At 40.0% G+C, this 20049-nt stretch overlaps 1 protein-coding gene across 3 annotated transcripts in view; it reads left to right on the top strand.

Annotated features, from left to right (window-relative positions):
* The window catches only part of LMBR1 (limb development membrane protein 1), a 171310-nt gene that overhangs the window by 126803 nt on the left and 24458 nt on the right, over nt 1-20049 (top strand). For all 3 annotated transcript variants that reach the window (XM_062192925.1, XM_062192926.1, XM_062192927.1), the window contains 4 exons: nt 4523-4603; nt 13107-13183; nt 13965-14042; nt 19855-19928. In XM_062192925.1, coding sequence (XP_062048909.1) covers nt 4523-4603; nt 13107-13183; nt 13965-14042; nt 19855-19928 — 310 coding nt within the window. The remainder of the gene's footprint in view (nt 1-4522; nt 4604-13106; nt 13184-13964; nt 14043-19854; nt 19929-20049) is intronic.

Raw genomic sequence — 20049 nt, 5'->3', positions numbered from 1 at the left:
TTTTATTGCATGCTAGTAACAGTGTAATTTTGAACTAATTGGTGTTGAACTGCCAATCACCTAGGGGGAATGCAAATAGATACTCTTACAGTTTCCTTTGAGGTAGTGAAATCTTATGTCGAGCCTGGAAGAAAAACAGAATAATACCGTCAAATTGACCTTAAATGAGCTGCTTTGTGGTTTTCTTGGAGAATCCCTTTTTATTTTCCGTGACTTGTCTATACAAGTTTTGTCTACCAATTTGACTGATTGACTAGACAATGCTGACGTTGAAAGTTTTAGAACCATTTTGAAATAAAGTAATGATAATACAGTTTTTCAGGATATTTCAATATTTTGGTGCAATTGAAATTCACCTTTAATATTCCACTGTGTGTTTGCAGTGTGTCATGGTTTCTTACAATACCTGTTGTTTCTTTCTGATATTTTGTAGTGGAACATTTACCCCAGTTGTGCTCGGTTTTTTTTGCTATACCAAACGAATCTAACCTTTTCCTGAAGCATGATTTAAAGCCAGTAAGAATGTATCCTTGATTTTTATATGCAAATCAATCAATATTTGTTACTTATGTGCCTAGTGTTTTGTCTCTGAAAATAAAAGCACAGCATTTCAGAAATGCCACTTTAATTATTTTCCTTTGAAAATTCATACAGTGGTCTAGACATGTGTATTGCTTTGTAGACATACCTACAAAGTAGACATTTATGTCTTCTCACTTAATTTCAAATTGGCAGTGGGAGTACTGTCTGTTCCAGTATCTGTTCTCTTTGAAAATTCTGGATACCCATCAGATTATTTTTTCTTGTCTTAAACTAGTTACTGGAATAATATTTCACTGCAAGTATAGGAAATGAAATGTAGTTTGAGATTATGTTTCTAAATAATGGGTTATAGAAATTAAGTGACAATTACAGATATACACCATATAATTTATAAAGAATTGGAATTAAAAGAAAAAAATAGACTTATCACTAAGACTGTTAGAGAGTTTAAACTTTGATTCAGAGACACTTGAAAAATCTCCTAATGCTGTGACATCTCATTGTAAATCTCGTCCTGTGGAGATGCCCATGAGTTCTGTAGCTTAACTACTTCCCTCCTTGCCTTGGCTGCCAGAAACCCAAGACCGAATTTGTGGTCAAAGTTAGTAGGTTTGGGTCACACTGTCTGAGTATCTCTGAACTAACTTTACCTTCATTCTCTTATACATAGCCATTATATATTAGCAAGTAAAATGGATAAACTCATGAGCGCTGGAAATACTGTATAATATTGCAGTGTCTTTGAGACCTCAGGTTCTCCAAAGGAGAGTATTGAATTTCTCTCTCTTTAGTATAAAGAAGAGAGAAAGGAGATACAGAGGGGATGGGATTTACTTCTGGAAACCTGGGGTAAGACTAGGGTTTTGTGATCCCCCAGCGGCTTAGAAGAAGAGGCATCTGAGTTCCTGTAATGACATCGCAGTTGTCCCCGTGCTGCCAGGATTTGTCTGATCCCGCTGGCCCTCGCTCTTCTGGCTGACTTCTCCTTTCAGTCTCTGAGAAAGGACCATCGTTTTGCTCCTGGAGAGATCCCGTGAGGCTTCTTCCTCCAGAAACAGTCTGTTTCCGACCAGTTGCTCTCTAATTCCCAAGAACTGAAATTGCTGAGGCTTCTGGCTGATTTGTGACTGTCTGAAGGACTGTCTGACGTAATCAGGTGTGATGGTAACAATGGCAACAGATAGAGGAAAATGACCGCTCATTGAATTCTGAAGACGACCAAGAGGACTATCTAGAACAAGTAGTTCCAACTAGAGTTAAAAGTTCATGGAAGAGACAAATGACTTTATTCTTAACCCCCAAAAGTAATAACACTCAAAGAAATGTAATTGGAAGACAGACTGCCTAGAATTTAAGGGGGGGGACCCAGTTTATAATAATAAAGAAAGGATGGAGACAGTTCTTGCCGTTGACAGGATAATGGTCTGTTGAAGGTGCTCAGGTCCCAATCCTCACATGGCTGATGGGCTTTGCTGGTGGGATTGAGGATTGTGAGATTGCCGCCGGCAGTTTCAGTGAAAGGATGTGGCAGAAGGACCAGAGAAAGAAATGAGATCTTGGAAGCCAGGTTTGGAATGATTTAAGTAAGGAACCATGGGTCAAGGAATTTAGATGCCTCTAGGAAATAGAAGAGACAAAGAAATGGATTCTTTCTGAGGGTCCCCAGAAGGAACACTGCCTTCACTGCTGAATTCTTCAGACATTTAAAGGAGAACTCACTCCAATTCTTCTCAAGCTATTCAAAACAATTCAAAGGGAGGGGATCCTCCCAAACTCCTTCTATGAAACCAGCATCATCTTAATTCCTAAACCTGAAAAAGATGTAAGAGAGAAAGAGTGCTATTGACCAATTTCCCTGATGAACATAGACACAAAAACCTTCAACAAAATACTAGCCATTGACTCCAGCAACACATCAAAAGGACCATGAGGATATTATGACATGATCAAAGGTTTGATTCCTGAGGAAGAACAACAGAAAAATTTAAGCAAATAAAAACTTGTAATGGAAAACTCTTAAAAACCAAAGGAATCTAATAAAAATATAGTTATAATGTGGATTTTATTTATTTACTTCAGATTTTAACAGATGAAATCAAAAGAATGTGGAGTTAGTCTGTATAGAACATTAGACAAACAAGCATGATGATATCTATATATGCATATATATATATATGAATCGATATAAGAAAATATAATCAGTCACATTGAGGAAAATGTATGTAAATAACAGGAAAACAATTTTATACCCATCACTTTGACAAAAGTTCAACAGTGCTAACATTGAGTCCTAGGGAAGATACTGAAAAGATATTGATGGAGGCCGGCATTATGGTGCAGTAGGTTAAGCCTAGCCTTTTGTCATGCCAGCATCCCATATTGGAGTGCCTGTTTGTGTCTCAGCTGCTCGGCTTCCTATCCAGCTTCCTGCTAATATACCTGGGAAGGCAGCAGAGGGTGGCCTAGGTATTTGGGCTCCTGCCTCCCATGTGGGAGACCAGGATGGAGTTTCTGGCTCTTGATTTCATCCTGGCCAAGACTTCCGGGTTGTGGCCATTTGGGAAGTGAAGCAGCAGATGGAAGACGTCTGTCTCTCTCTTTTGCTTTTCCTTTCAAATAAAATAAATAAGTCTTTTTTAGTTTTTTCACTTTATGTTGCTATATGGGCAAAATGTTGAAATCTTTACCTAATATATACTAAACTGATCTTCTGTATACAAAGAGAATTGAAAATGAATCTTTACATGAATGGAAGGGGAAAGGGAGCGGGAAAGGGGAGGGTTGCGGGCGGGAGGGAAGTTATGGGAGGGGGGAAGCCATTGTAACCCATAAGCTATACTTTGGAAATTTATATTCATTAAATAAAAGTTTAAAAAAAATAATAAAAATTAAAAAAAATTAAAAGCTACTAATAAATAATATTAATTACAATATCTTTGAGAAGTAAGCTTTAATATCTCTTAAAACTATAAATGCTCACAATCTTTGACCCAGCAATCTGAATTTTGGGAATCTTACAGAAAGAATGGTAGTGAGTGTGCATATAAGAAGGTTTATTTTTTGGTGCTGCAGTGACCTTAGTGACAAAAATTAAGGAAAATCTGAATATTTATGAGTGACATAATTCTGAATAAAATTGTACTGTGTTAATACTATGGAATTATTGCTATTCAGCTGTTAAGGAGTTGGTACTATCTATCAACTTGAATGCCTTTTTGAGAAGGAAAACCAATAAGAAATGTGTCTGGGGACTGGTGGTGTGGTGCCGCAGGTTAAGCCACTAGTTGTGCTGGTGTCCCATATCAGAGTGCCCGTGTGAGTTCTGGATGCTCTGCTTCCGATCCAACTTCCAACTGTGCCTGGGTAGGCAATGAGTGATGCCTGAGTGCTTGGGGCCCTGCCTCCCATGTGAGAGACAGATGGACTTCTTGGCTTCTGCCTAACTCAGCCGTGGTTGTGCCATTTGGGGAGTGAACCTGTGGATGGTAGGTCTCTCTCTGCCTTTCAAATAAGCAAATATTTTTTTTAAGTGTCTGATTTTGCCCTAATCATGTAAAATATATGATAAAAGCCATATTTATGCTAGATCTGTGTGTGTGAACGTGTTTACAAGTATGAACAAATGTATGGAAGCCACAGCCGTGCTGGTAATAATTGTCACGTTCGGGAGATGAGATGGAGAAAAGGAGGTCTTGATTGCTTTCACTTTCTACAATAAGCACATGATGCATTTTTAACTAAGAGAAGTTTTAGATCAAGTAGGAATTTTCCAAGGTAAGAAAATTCCTAGAAAACATGCAGTGTTTAGATGTTTTAAATGGTAAAAGATGTGTAAGTACTTTTCTATGAATCACAGCAACATTTATTTTTATCCCCAATTATCAGGAATTTCAATGTGTTATTTTATGTTTTAGATAAATGGCTACCTGTTCTGTAGTATTAGGGTTCTCTTATACTTCTGAATATTTTTACTTTGAAGGACTGTCTTCATCAGTGGAATACAACATAATGGAACTGGAACTGGAACTCGAAAATGTGAAGACTCTTAAGACCAAATTAGGTATTGTGGTTTTTTCATATGTATTGGGCATAATGCATTATTAAAGTCTTTATGAAAAATTAGAAAAATTGAATTTTAGTTTATGCTGTAAACTGTCTAAAATCATGGATCAAAACTGTCTTTTAGGGAGAGGATAAGTACCTATTTCCGTTTTTATGTTTGTTTTGTTAACATACAAAATACTTTTCAAAGATGTTGCTTCTCTGTGTTCTCACTTGCATCATTTTTGACAAGTAATCTGTCATACTTTCAGTATATCTTTTTTCCTTTATCTGCTTTGAGATGTCTTTTTTATCATTGAGTGTTGTTAAGATGTGCCTTATTGTTTTCTTCACGATTCTTGTTTTTGGGTCCATTGAGTCTCTTGGATCTATGAATTTATACTTTTTATTTGGGAAATTTTTGGACTTCTTAAAATATTTTTTTCTTTCCCCTCTTTCCAGGTACTCCAGTTACATTTGTTAGCCCATAGATCAGAAATATTTACTTTTTAGTCTTTTTTTTTTCTTCTGTTTTCATTTAGGGTGACTTCTGTTGCATGAGTTCACAGTCACTAATTTTTTTTCTGTACATCTAATTAGCCTTTAATCATCTAGTATATTTTTTTCTCAGACACTGTATTTTTCATCTCTAGAAGTTCTGTTTGGGCCAGTTTTATGTCTTTCATATTTCTGATGAACATGCTCTATCTGTATCCTCTGCCTTTTTGAAACAATGCAATACATTTATGGCACTACTTTTAATGTTTTTGTCTGCTAATTCTAACATTGTATTATTGATGAGTTTCAATTGCTTGATGTTTCCCCTTATCATTGGTTACATTGTATTCTTTGCATGTGTGGCAATTTTTAAAAATTTTTATTAACATCAAGAGAACAGATTTAATGTAGTTCATAGACAGAATTCTAAGAAAATAATGATTCTTTAATTTTTGAAATAATGTTTTTAATTTATATAGTCAAAGTCTTAATGCTCCAGGAAATAAAGAGTTAAGTAAAAAACCAAAAAAGACCACAGTTCAATAGGAATACAGGCAAGGGCTACAAACAATCAAATGAAAAGATGTCAATTTCATGCATACACACTAAATTTTAAAATAATCATAGATCACTAAAACTATAGTAGTGTATCATTCTTAACCATTGGTTTGACAAAAATACACAACAGAGTTTGACAGAACTGTATTTGCATCAATACTGATTAACCCAGACCTTTCTTTCTTCCTTTTAAAGGATTTTTTCTTTTTTAGTTTTAGCTCCCACATATAAGGGAGAACATGCAGTATTTGTCTTTCTATGTCTGGCTATGTCACTCAGCGATGTCCTTTGGTTACCTACACCTGATGCAAATGATAGAATGTCAGCCTTTTTATGGCTAAATAATATTCCACTTTATATGTGTGTGTGTGTGTATGTACACTGAATTTTATTTTTCCATTCCATTCATCTGATGATGGATACCTTGGTTGATTACACATATTGGCTATTGTGAACAGTGCTGCTATAAACATGGTGCTACAGTTCTCTCTTTGTTACAACATGTCTGTGTCTTTTTGTGTATATACCCATAGTGGGGTGCTTGATCATGGTAGATCTGTTTCTAGTCTTTTAAGGAATCTCCACACAGTTTTCCACAGTGTCTACACTGGGTGTAAGAATTCCCTTTCCCCTTCTCCTCAGCATTTGTTATTTTCTGTCTTTTGGGTACTAGTCATTCTGACAAGAATTTGGTGATATCTCATTATGGTTTTGATTTGCACTTCCCTGATGGCTTGGTGATGTTGAGCATTTTTTCATATATTTGTTGGTCATTTGTATTTCCTCTTTTGAGAGCTGTCTGTTGAGGTCCGTTGCCCATTTTTTGATTGGTGGTTTTTCTGTTGTTGAGTTTTTTGAGCTGCTGATATATTCTGGCTATTAATCCTTCGTCGGGTAAGTAGCTTGCAGACATTTTTTTCCTATTCTGGTAGCTGAGCCTTTACTCTGTTGATGACTTCCTTCATGTGCAGAAGCTTCTGAATTTGGTGTAACACCATTGTCTAGTTTTGCTTTTGTGTCCTGTGGTTTGAGGGTCTTACCCGAGTCATCACCTACACCAGTGAACTGAAGTGTTTGTTCTGCACTGTCTTCCAGTAGCTTCATAGCCTCAGGTCTTACATGTAGGTCTTTGTTCCATGCTGAGTTGACTTTTGCATATGGTGAGGGGTCATCTCATTCATATATGTATCTATATACCTATATCTAACTATCTATCTATATCTATATCTATATCTATATCTATATCTATCTATCTATCTATCTATATCCAGCTTTGCCAGCACCATTTATTGAAGAGATTCTCCTTCTCCATTGTATGGGCTGTGTACTTTCATCAGCTATCAGTTGGCTGTATGTAAGTGGATTAATTCCCGGGCTCCCTATTATGTTTCATTGATCTGTGTGTTGGTTTTTATGCCAGTTCCATGTTATTTTAATTACTGTAGCTTTGGAGTATTCTTTGAAGTCAGGTACTGTGATGCCTCCAGCTTGGTTTTATTTATTTATTTTGTGCTCAAGATTGCTTTGGAAAAGGAAGACCTTTCTCTCTGTCTCTCTCTCTCACTATCCACTCTGCCTGTCAAAAAAAAAAAAAAAAAAAGAAAAAGAAAAAGAAAAAAAAAGATTGCTTTGGTTATTCTGGGTCTTTAGTGATATCATATAAATTTTAGAATTTTTTTTCCTAATTCTGTGAAGAATGTCATTGGTATTTTTTTTTTAACTTTTATTTAGTGAATATAAGTTTCCAAAGTACAGCTTATGGATTACAATGGCTTCCCCTGCCATAACTTCCCTCCCACCCACAACCCTCCCCTTTCCCGCTCCCCCTCTCCTTCCGTTCACATCAAGATTCATTTTCAATTCTCTTTTATACAGAAGATCATTTTAGTATATATTAAGTAAAGATTTCAACAGTTTGCCCCCACATAGCAACACAAAGTGACAAATACTGTTGGAGTACTAGTTATAGCATTAAATAACAATGTACAACACATTAAGGACAGAGATCCTACATGATATTTTTAAAAAATTGATTAATTTTCTATGCAATTTCCAATTTAACACCTTTTTTTTCATTTTCAATTATCTTTATATACAGAAGATCGATTCAGTATATACTAAGTAAAGATTTCATCAGTTTGCACCCACACAGAAACACAAAGTGTAAAAATACTGTTTTAGTACTAGTTATAGCATTACTTCACATTGGACAACACATTAAGGACAGATCCCACATGAGACATAAGTACACAGTGACTCCTGTTGTTGATTTAACAATTTGACACTCTTGTTTATGGCGTCAGTATTTGGTATTTTGATAGAGATTGCATTGAATCTGTAGATTGCTTTAGGTTTTATAGACATTTTCATTATATTAATTCTTTCAATCCATTAGCAAGGAAATCTGTCCATTTCTTTTTGTGTCCTTGATGATTTCTTTCATTACTGTTTTATAATTTTCTTTCTTCTTTAAAGATTTATTTCATTTATTTCAAAGGCAGAGTTACAGAGAGAGGTAGAGACAGAGAGAGGTCTTCCATCTGCTGGTTCACTCCCCAGGTGGCTGCAACAGCCATAGCTGTGCTGATCTGAAGCCAGGAGCTTCTTCCTGGTCTCCCATGCGGGTGCAGGGGTCCAAGGACTTGGGCCATCTTCAGCTGCCATCCCAGGCCATAGCAGAGAGCTGGATCTGAAGAGGAGCAGCCAGGACTAGAACCGGCACCCATATGGGATGCCGGTGCTTCAGGCCAGGGCGTTAACACGTTGCGCCACAGCACCGGCCCCTGTTTTATAATTTTCATTGTAGAGATCTTTTACTTCTTTGGTTAAATTTATGCCTAAATATTTAATTTTTTGATGGCTATTAATGGGGATTTCTGTTTTGAGTTCTCTTTTGGCAAGTTCTTCATTAGTGTATAAAAAACTACTGATTTTTGTATGTTCATTTTGTAAATTGCAACTTAACTGGTTATCAGTTCTAACAACTGTTTGGTGCAGTACTTAAGTTTTTCCATGCATAACACCATGTTATATGCAAACATAGATACTTTGACTTCCTGTTTCTCCATTTTGATGCCCTTTGTTTTTCCTCTCCTAGTTGCTCTTGCTAATCCTTCCACTTTTGTACTGAGTAAGAGTGCTGAAAGTGACGTCCTTGTCTTGTCTTGTTCCAGGGCTGAAGGGAAATGCTGTCTGCTTTTGACCATTTGATATGGTATTGGCTGGTGGTTTGTCATATATAGGTATATAGGTGTGTTCCTTTTTACCTGATTTGTTGAGTTTTTGTTTTTAATCATGAAAGGATGTCAAGTCTTACCAAATATTTTCTCCACATCTGTTGAGATAACCGAATAGCTCTTGTTCTTCATTCTGTTGATGTGATTTATGACATTTATTGAATTGTGAATGTTGACGTACCCTTGCATCTCTGGGATAAAGCCATGCCCACTTGATCATGATATATGATATTTTTGTTGTATTGTTGGATTCAGTCTACTGATATTTGGTTGAAAATTTTTGCATCTATATTCATTAGGGATTTGGGTCTATAATTTTTCTTTCCATGTTATGTCTTTGTTTGGTTTTGATATCAGAGTGATGTTGGCCTCATTAAAAGGGTGTAACAGAGTTTCATCCTGGTCAATACTTTGGAATAGTTTAAAAGGTAGCGGAGTTAGATCCTTTTTAAATGTTTTTTAAAATTCAATAGTATAGTTAGCAGGTTCTGGACTTTTCTTTGAAGGGAGACTTTAATTACTGCATCAGTGTTATTGCTTGTTATAGATCTGTTTAGGATTTATACATCATCTTCTTTTAATCTTGTTAAGTTAAATGTATTCAAGAATTTATTCATTTCTTTGAAGTCTCCTTTTTCCCCCAATTTTTAGCATACAGTTGTTTCCTATGACCCTTTGTATTTCAGTGGTGTCAGTTGTGTTGTCTCCGTTTTCATCTCTAATTCTATTTATTTTGAGTTTTTCACTTTTTTCTTTGTTAGTCTGGCTGGAGTTTACCTATCATGTTTATTTTCTCAAAAATCCAGCTTTTTTTTGGTGTTGATCTTTTTTTTTAAGTTTCAATTTCATTTATTTCTGTTCTGATCTTCATTATTTCTCATCTCCCGCTAATTTTGCATTTGGTTTGTTCCTGTTTTTCTAAATGCTTGAGATGCATCATTAAATTTTTGATTGGGAACTAGACATTGTGAATTTTACCTAGTTGAGTACTGGTTTTTTGTATTTGTGTAAGTGAGGAACTTGTTCTGGGATGCAGTTAAGTTACTTAGAGACAGTTTTATATCTTTGTGTCTAATTTGGATAACCTGTTGGGCTGGATCAGAGCAGTGTTATTCCTGTCCACTGAGGCCAGAGCCTTCACCAGAACTCTCTGATGCCCTGTGACTTATAAAGTTTTGTGTTGTCTTGTGGGAGCAGGCACTCTTATTAGGTTTTTGTGACTGCCGAGTACTGTTCCCGCTTACGTTTTTGGGTGATTCTTTGTGTAGCCCTAGGATGTTTCCTCACATGCCCGAGAAGATCATTTCCCTACTGAATCCTTGAGGCTGAGCCTCTGCAGGTCCTTGCAGTTCTTTCTCTGTGCTGTGGTCTCCTCCCTGGTGCTTTGCTCTGCAAACTCCAGTAACTTAGTCTCCCCGCTCTCCCATTTCATGTCCTCAACTCAAAGAACGAGGGAGACTTGGCTTGGGTTCCTCCTTCCTGCACCATCACCTGGAAACTCTCAAAACAGCAAGCTGGGTCTACAGGGCTCACGCTGTTTCCCATCTCAGATCTCATTGTCCTTCCACACCAGAGAGCCAGTGTCTTCTGGAAAATTGTTTCCTCAGGCTGGATGGTAAATCTGGTCCCTGGTTTTGCTCCATCTTCAAAAGGGAAGTCCAGTATCATGTTTTTGAAAGCCATATATGTTCATTCATTTTCTTTTCTAAGTAACAATATATTGTCTGAAGTTACTGTAGTCATCCTCTCCTAGTTGTTTGCTGTTATGAATAATGTTGCTGTAACTGTTCTTGTGCATATCTTATGTACAGTTATGTGTGTGTGTGTGTGTGTGTTTTCTCAGGTACATACTGGAGGTGGGGTTATAGGATCATTGTTTGTAATCATGTACAACTACTGTAGATAACGACAAACCATTCTCCCAGGTTACTGTACTATTTTTTGTGCCTGGTGGGCTTGAGTAGGATTCCGTGTTGTTCTACATCCTTGCTTACACCTAGTAGTGATGGATTTTAATTTTTTACCAGTTCAGTGGTCATGAAATGGTGCTTTATTGATGTTTTGGTTTGTATATTCTTGACTTGTGTTTTCATATTTATATTCACAGAGTGCATTTAGCTTCTGCTTGAAAAAACACCCATTTAGATTTCATTAGCATAGGTTTACTGACAATGAGTTTAGTTTTTGTTTCTTTGAAAAACATACTTATTTTGCCTTCTCATTTATGGGGCATTTTTAAGAAGAATTTAGAAGTGTTCAGATTGTAGAATGTCATTCCAACACGTTCTGGTTTCTGGTCCAAAGTCATATTGTTGTTCTTTTGCCAAGCTTTAAAGATTTTCTTTGTGTCTTTGTTTAGCAGTTTTGTAAAGTCCTTAGATTGGGTTTTCTTTGCATGTTTCCTTCTTGAGTTCTGTCAGCTCGTGACTCTGTGGCTGGATGTGTTTCACCCGTTTGGGAAAATCGTTGGCTGTTACCAACTACTGCGTCTGCCTCCTCCTCAGACCCCAGTCACTCACGTGCTGGACCTTTTCACTCACGTTCTTTTCTGTGTTCCCCCCTGGATTTCTGTGCTCGGGTCGGTGATATCTTCCACTGGTCTGCCTTCCATTCCAGCGTCGTGGAAATTACCTGTTGAATTTTTAGTGTCACTTATACTTCTTTTCAGTTCTACAGTGTCCATTTCATTATTTTTAAAAAGATTTATTTATTTATGTTTTTACCTAGAAACCTTTTTATTTAAGGTATACAAACCTCATGCATTTCATACATACCAATTTAGGAACATAGTGTTCCACCTGCACTCCTTCCCTTCTTCCTCCTCCCTCTCCTATTCCCATTCTTTTTACTAAGATCTATTTTCAATTAACTTTATACACATAGATTATAAATTCAAATGTACTTGTGAAATTTGCCATCTTGTCATTCATTTTACTGAACTTGTTAATCCTTTGTTTTAGGGCTCTGTTATGGTATGTGAATCAACCGTGGATCTGTTTGTAGTGCCTTTTTCCCCCTCTTTGTCTTGTCTCCTGGTCATGTTTGGTTGAGGGCCCAGATGTTTCTTATAGAAAACTGTAAAAAGGCGATATCTTCTTTCTGAGAGGATTTGCTTGTTGTTTTTCTGGTAAACAGAAGAGGGACCTGCACCTGTGCTTAAGCCTATTCGGGGCTGGGTTTTGGCCGTTATAAGGGCTGCTCTATTTCCATTTTGATATTAACTCTGGCTTTTCTTGGGTCGTAATTAAAAGCCTAGTTGTTCTGCTCTTGGCTGTGATCCCACCTTCTCAGTAAATTCCGGTCTTGACTTCTGAAGAACCATGAGCCTGACAGAAGCGTTGCTGGACTTCTCAGCTTCCTGGCTGCTTCTTTCTGTTTGTCTCAGTCTCCTGGCCTCTGGAGCTTGAATGGAGGGCGTGGTGCTGTCTACCAGGCTCACTTCCTGGTGCTTTCCTTTGCTCTACAGCGATACCCCTCAAACTCTGGCTGCCTCGGTAGCCCCAAACGCCAGTGTTGGCCTCCTTGGCTCTGTTGAGCTTGCTCAGTTTTCCTTCAGCTTTGTTGCCTTTTGCTCACTGATTTCTGCTTGATGTCTCCGTGACCTGGGTTCATGCCAACTATGTATTAGAAAATGCCTTGCAGGGAAAGTGTGTATTGGAGCACTTACCTCCCTTCGTTTCAAAGCATATCGGCCCCTCAGTTTTTGTTGTCTTGGTAGCTCTCTGATATCTTCATGTAGATTTGTTAAAAGTATGTTTGATCATTCTCTTCTAGTTGTTCTTGGCATGAGGACTGGGATGCTATAAGGCAGTCTGTTGTAGCTAGAAATGAATTTGCTTCTAGACCCTGAGGGTCTGAGATTAGAGGGGAATTTTCAGTCATGCTACTTTATTCATTCACATGTATATCTATCTGAATCAATATTTGCATCAGTACCAAATAAAAATATATCCACATTTTCAATGTAAGCTGCATATTAACAATGTGTGTCTTTAAAAATGGAAATGCGTTTACAGAGCTAAAAGTTAAGTATCACAGGAGTAAGCTGTTTAAATTAACAGATTGATTTTAAAACTTGGTTTTATAGTTTGTGGAAGAAAATTAAAAATTATCTTTGTTAAAATTATGTAAAAATAATGCATACTGATTATAGCATTTTGGAATGAAAATTTGAATTTGGAGAACACTTTCATAAATTACTGAAATATTTTACTTTGTTTCCCCTAATAGAGAGGCGAAAAAAGGCTTCCGCATGGGAAAGAAACTTGGTGTATCCTGCTGTTATGGTTCTCCTTCTCATTGAGACAGTAAGGATTTACTTGTCCAGTTAAATAGAGCAAGTTACCCTTTATTCACTTAGTATTTAACAGGACAACTCCCTCAGCTAGGTGGTTTCAAGTAAACTGCTTTTCTATCAACATGATTAAAATTCATCTTTGCCTTTGTAGAAATTCAGTAGAACAAAAATGGACATTTATAATGATTATTAAGGTCTTCAAGATTATCTGTTTCCTCCTGAACTTAGGACATGTGGTCTTTCATTACAATTGAAGAAAACAACAAGGTGTTAAGATACCTTGCTTCAAATTCTGTGATAAGATATGAAAATTACTTTATGAAATTAGTACTGATAACATTTTACCACTTTTGAAGTCTGTGGACTTGTGAATTTTCAGTTGATGAGATCATGAACTTATATTATTAGCTTTTATCACAAGCTTTGATCGTGTAATAGTTTACAAACTCTTTTAGAGTTTATTATACAGATTGTGTATAACAGTACTTCAAAAAGTTCATGGAAAAATTCAATTAAAAGATAAGTTTATTTTGGTGCCAAACTTTTTATAGATTTTTTTTTTCATAGTGCTAGTTTTGCACAAACTTTTTTGAAGAGCCCCCATATATATTCTGGTTATTTAGACGCAATCAGGCACGTTCAGGGTGGTATGGCCGTAGACTATTCTGGTTATTTAGAATTTTGGTCTTGGCTGTGTTCCGTGCCTTCTGAAACACGCATCTATCTGGTGACTTGGATGTTAATAGAAGAGCTCTGAGGTGGAAACTGATGGCTTCTATTTTGTGTTTTAGTCCATCTCGGTCCTCTTGGTGGCCTGCAACATTCTTTGCCTCCTGGTTGATGAAACAGCAATGCCAAAGGGAACACGGGTAACGTAAAACGCCTTTCTTTTTCAAAAGTATTCTGCACAGGTACCCTGAGTGTTGCAAGTAAGTAAACGAGAGCGTCCACCTTCTGAACACATAGAACTTCAGATTCTGTGGGTTTCTTTCTGTAAAGAACTTTCGTGAACAGCGTTTATAAACCATGATTTTTGTTTCTAATATTTTTACTTTGAATTGGCAGAGCCTCTTAGACTTCATATAAGAAGTCTTTCCGTTTAGACTTCATATAAGATTTATCATGAGTTCATTGAAATTTGTATTTGTCATTCCTTAAGGAAGTACATACTCTAAAATAGTAAAATGTAAAGAGTATTTAGATTAATCTGATTTGTAAAAGACCCAAATAGCTGTAAGGATTCATGCTTCAGAAAACCACACATCTTATCTAACTGCATCAAGATGTACATATACTAGAAAAGAGTCAGATGTATTCCTTTTTATGAATTAGTTTTTCTCTTTAAAAATGGATGATTTTATTAAAATATCAGCCTATTTGAATATATTCTTCATACAAAAGATAGTTATCTCTAAATATTCACATTTGGCATACTATTTCTAGGTGTCACTGTCAAGTTTGGGGTTCTTAAAGTGCACTTAAACTTTGAGATTTTGGGGATAGGCATTTAGCGTAGCAAACACAGGGAGAGGAGCCTCACCTTTCGTGTCGGAGTGCTCGGGTTTCATACTCAGCTCTGGTTCTAGCCTCCAGCTTCCAACTAACTCAGATCCTGGAGAGCAGCAGCGTGACTTTCGTCATTGGAATCGCGCCGCTCTTGTGGGAGACCTGAATCGAGTTCCTGATTCCTGGCTTTGCCTTGGCCCAGTCCCAGCTGTTGTGGGCATTCGGGAAGTAAACCAGTGGAATTCGCACTGGCTCCCTTCTGTCTGTGAAATGAAACTTAAAAAAAAAATTTTTTTTGACATTTTCTTCATTTTCTTGTATTTTTCTAAGGCAGCAGCTTTTCTATTTCTCATAGCAATGACGAAAACTCTTCACTTAGTTCTCACAGAGTCAGCTGATCTCTCTCTCTCTCCTAGAAGAATCGGGAGTGGACATTTGGCCTGGTAGTTAAGATGCCCGTGTCTCATATTCGAGTGCGTAGGTGTGGGTCCTGGCTCCACTCCGAACTCCAGCTTCCTGTGTGTAGGCATCCTGGGAGGTGGTGGTTGACGCCTCAGGTCGCTGGGACCCTGCACCCCCCCGGAAGACCTGGTTTCAGTCCTCAGCTCACTCTGAACCCCAGCTTCCTGTGTGTAGGCATCCTGGGAGGTGGTGGTTGACGCCTCAGGTCGCTGGGCCCTGCACCCCCCCGGAAGACCTGGTTTCAGTCCTCAGCTCACTCTGAACTCCAGCTTCCTGTATGTAGGCATCCTGGGAGGTGGTGGTTGACGCCTCAGGTCGCTGGGACCCTGCACCCCCCGGAAGACCTGGTTTCAGTCCTCAGCTCACTCTGAACTCCAGCTTCCTGTGTGTAGGCACCCTGGGAGGTGGTGGTTGACGCCTCAGGTCGCTGGGACCCTGCACCCCCCGGAAGACCTGGTTTCAGTCCTCAGCTCACTCTGAACTCCAGCTTCCTGTGTGTAGGCATCCTGGGAGGTGGTGGTTGACGCCTCAGGTCGCTGGGCCCTGCACCCCCCCGGAAGACCTGGTGTCAGTCCTCAGCTCACTCTGAACTCCAGCTTCCTGTGTGTAGGCACCCTGGGAGGTGGTGGTTGACGCCTCAGGTCGCTGGGCCCTGCACCCCCCGGAAGACCTGGTTTCAGTCCTCAGCTCACTCTGAACTCCAGCTTCCTGTGTGTAGGCATCCTGGGAGGTGGTGGTTGACGCCTCAGGTCGCTGGGACCCTGCACCCCCCCGGAAGACCTGGTGTCAGTCCTCAGCTCACTCTGAACTCCAGCTTCCTGTGTGTAGGCATCCTGGGAGGTGGTGGTTGACGCCTCAGGTCGCTGGGACCCTGCACCCCCCCGGAAGACCTGGTGTCAGTCCTCAGCTCACTCTGAACTCCAGCTTCCTGTGTGTAGGCATCCTGGGAGGTGGTGGTTGACGCCTCAGGTCGCTGGGACCCTGCACCCCCCGGAAGACCTGGTTTCAGTCCTCAGCTCACTCTGAACTCCAGCTTCCTGTATGTAGGCATCCTGGGAGGTGGTGGTTGACGCCTCAGGTCGCTGGGACCTGCACCCCCCGGAAGACCTGGTTTCAGTCCTCAGCTCCTGCTTTGGCTGGCCCAGCCCCAGCAGTTGCAGGCTTTTAGGAAGTAACCCAGTGGATGGGAGCTCTCTCTCTTTTTCTCTCCCTCTGTTTCTCTGCCTCTCAAATTAATACATTTTTTTTTTTTTAAAGTCCATCCTAATTCCGTCCTTTTGGTCTGAGATAGACAGTTTGTTCCTTCAAAAGTGAATTTTTCTTTAGCCTTTTTTTTTTGACAGTCAGAGTTAGACAGTGAGAGAGACAGAGAGAAAGGTCTTCCTTCCATTGGTTCATCCCCCAAATTGTGCTGCGCTGATCTGAAGCCAGGAGCCAGGTGCTTCCTCCTGGTCTCCCATGCGGGTGCAGGGCCCAAGCACTTGGGCCATCCTCCACTGCACTCCCGGGCCACAGCAGAGAGCTGGACTGGAAGAGGAGCAACCAGGACAGAATCCAGCGCCCCAACCGGGACTAGAACCTGGGGTGCCGGCGCCGCAGGCGGAGGATTAACCTAGTGAGCTGCGGCACCGGCCTTTAGTCATTTTCTTGATTCAGCTCCCCTAACCTTTCCGAGACCCTGTGCCATCATCTCGTGTAGTTACAGCCTCTTCTTCACAAGTGTAAGTCGCCACTTCCTACAAGTAGCAACAATAAACAAGCCTCCTTATTCTACAGCCCTGTTGTACTCAAGCCCACTGATGGCGCAGGAAGTCACTTACTGCATAAACTTCCTATTAGCTTTAAACCGTTTTAATATGTCAGCAAAACAAGGTAAGTCCCAAGCCGTTGGGTGAATTTTTGTACCGTCCGCCTGAGTGCACAGTCGCGTATTTGCACCTTGCGGCGGCTCCCTGTATGGTTGTGCAGAGAAGTCAGAGCCTCTTAACCCTGCCTGTAGTTTTCTCTTGAGACAGGGAAGATTTCCAGTTATTTTCCATCTTAGCTAATGAGCTTTGGCAGGGGGAGAAAAAGTATTTTCTTTTCTTTGCCCCTCATGAGGTTCATGGCTGAGGCCCTTATAACAAAAGACAGATTAATGAGAGAAAAGCAGATAAATGTATTTAGTGTAACTTTTACATGGCAGAAGGAATAGGGAAGCCTGTTTATTTTTATGCTGGATTAGATGACAAGTAGACAGTGGTTAGAAAATCTGACTGGCTAAAGAGGGTGTAACTAACGTCCATAAACCAAGATTTTGTCCTCTGTCCCTGTGTTTCCAGAGAAGGACGCTCCTTGCCCCTGGGTATAAGGAGGGCATCTCTCCAGTGAAAGTCTTTGTTTTTAAGATTTATTTATTTGAAAGAGTTATACAAAGAGAGAGAGAGCGTGAGAGAGAGAGAGGTCTTCCATCCGATGGTTCACTCCCCAGATGGCTGCAATGGCCGGAGCTGTGCCGATCTGAAGCCAGGAGCCAGGAGCTGCTTCTGAGTCACCCTTGGTGCAGGGGCCCAAGGACTTGGAGCATCTTCTGCTGCTTTCCCAGACCATAGCAGAGAGCTGGATCAGAAGTGGAGCAGCCGGGTCTCAAACCGGCGCCCATATGGGATGCTGGTGCTGCAGGCCAGGGCGTTAACCCACTGCTGTGCCACAGCGCCGGCCCTATAAGTATTTTTTTTTAAGATGTATTTATTTTTATTTGAAAGTCGGAATTACAGAGACGATGAGGGGGAAAGTGGTGGAGAGAGAAAGAGAGAGAGATTTTTTTTCTATCTTCTGGTTCCCTCCCCAAATGGCTGTAACAGCCAGGGCTGGGCCAGGACAAAACCAGGAGTCAAGAGCTTCATCCAGGTCTCCCATGTGGGTGCAGGGTCCAAGCACTTGGGCTGTCTTTCACTGCTTTTCCAAGCACATTAGCAGGGATGTGGATTGGGAGTGGAGCAGCTGGGACTCGAGCCAGTGTCCATACGGAATGGCTGAGCTGCACACAGCGGCTTAACCTACTATGGCACAGCGTTGGTCCTTCCAGTGAAATTTTTATGGCCTATTTCAGAAGAGAATATCAGATCAGAGTGACCTTCCTGGGTTTTGTCAAATAGCAAGCTACCATATTTTGGGATAGCTTGTCCTGAACCTTGTCACTTACTCAATTTTGTTTTCATTTGGCTGACAAAAAGATAAATTTCTTACTTTTACTTCATTCATATATGAAATTTCCATGGTTATTCTTAATTTTATCCCAAAATTAGAATATCTATAAAATGTATATGATTATTTATTTTTTATGCTGACTATATATTCTTTTTTAAAAAAACATTAATTTATTTGAAAGGCAGAGTTACAGTGAGGTAGAGGCAAGAGAGAGAGGTCGTCCATTCATTGGTTCACTCCACAGATGGCTGTTAACAGCCAGAGCTGGGCCAATCCGAAGCCAAGAGCCAGGAGCATCTTCCAGATCTCCCACATGGGTGCAGGGGCCCAAGGACTTGGACCGTGTTTTGCTGCTTTCCCAGGCCATAGCAGGGAGATGGATAGGAAGTGGAATAGCTGGTACTCAAACTGGCACCCGTATGGGATGCTGGCACTACCCTCTATGCCTCAGCGCTGGCCCCTGAGTATATATTCTTAATTACCTCTTGTGTTTCTGTTACACATTAATTAAAAAATGACCGTAAAATAGGTATTCAGGGTGAGCCAGCACATCCCATATCGTCGTGCGTGGGATTGAGTCCTGCCTCTGCAAATACCCACAGCAGGGGCCAGCGTTGTGGCGTAGCAGGTGAAGCTGCTGCCTGTGAGGCCCGCATCCCATATGGTGCCCGTTCTTATGTTGTCCTGGCTCTTCCACTCCGATCCTGCCCCCTGCTATTGCTCCTGGGAAAGCAGTGGAGGACGGGCCAAGTCCTTGGTCCTTGATCCACGTAGGAGACCCAGATGAAGCTCCTGGCTCCTGACTTTGTTCCAGCCCAGCCCTGGCTGTTTCCATCATTTGTGGGGTGAACCAATGTATGAAAGAGCCCCCCCACCCCACCCCACCTCTGTCTTCCTCTCTGTAACTGTGCCGTTCAAATAAATAAATTAAAAAAGATGCCCACAGCAGCCACTGAGAACACCATCCTGGTCTCCCACATGGGTGGCAGGAACACAAGTATTTGGGTCATCAGCTATTGCTTACCAGGTACATTAGCAGGAGGCTGTATGGGAAGCATGGAATAGCTGAGGCTCTATCACAAAACTCCAGCATGGGGTGCGGAAGTCCCCAAGTGGTGACTGTACTTAGCTCAATTTTGACATATTTTAGTTCTGTGATTTTTATATATTGCCTCAGCATTCAGTTAGTTACACATTCTGTTTCTATTGTACTATTCTGTTTTTAAAAAAAATTTTCTAATAATTTTCAAGATTTTTTCCTTAGGTAGCAGATTGTCCCATTTTATACCAGGAAACCACCATATCATGTTGGCAAATAATTTGAATTACATTTGAGATAAATCAGATTTTTTAAAAATTGTTAATGTGGTAGCTGATATCATTTTTATAATTTTTTTTTGTTAGCTGTGGAAAGTTTAGATGTTACTTCAAGGTGTTAAACATTCCTAATTTCATCTGTCTTGTATTATGAAACAACAATTTTAGAAAAACTGAATTCTGAAAGGTGTTTTTTAATCCCCCCAGGGTCCTGGAATAGGAAGTGCCTCTCTTTCTACTTTCGGTTTTGTGGGCGCTGCACTTGAAATCATTTTGATTTTGTATCCTTTAACTAGTTGTTTTGGGACGCTGGTAATTTGCTACATTTGTCCAGAAGAGAAAACAACAGGTCCGTCTTCCTCCAGCACTCAGAGTGGCTTTGTGCTCCGTTTTCCTGGGGGC

Source organism: Lepus europaeus, chromosome 5 (genome assembly GCF_033115175.1).
Source record: "Lepus europaeus isolate LE1 chromosome 5, mLepTim1.pri, whole genome shotgun sequence".
Classification (NCBI taxonomy): Eukaryota; Metazoa; Chordata; class Mammalia; order Lagomorpha; family Leporidae; genus Lepus; species Lepus europaeus.
Note: the sequence above shows the minus strand (reverse complement) of the source record. Positions and strands in the feature narration are given on the sequence as shown.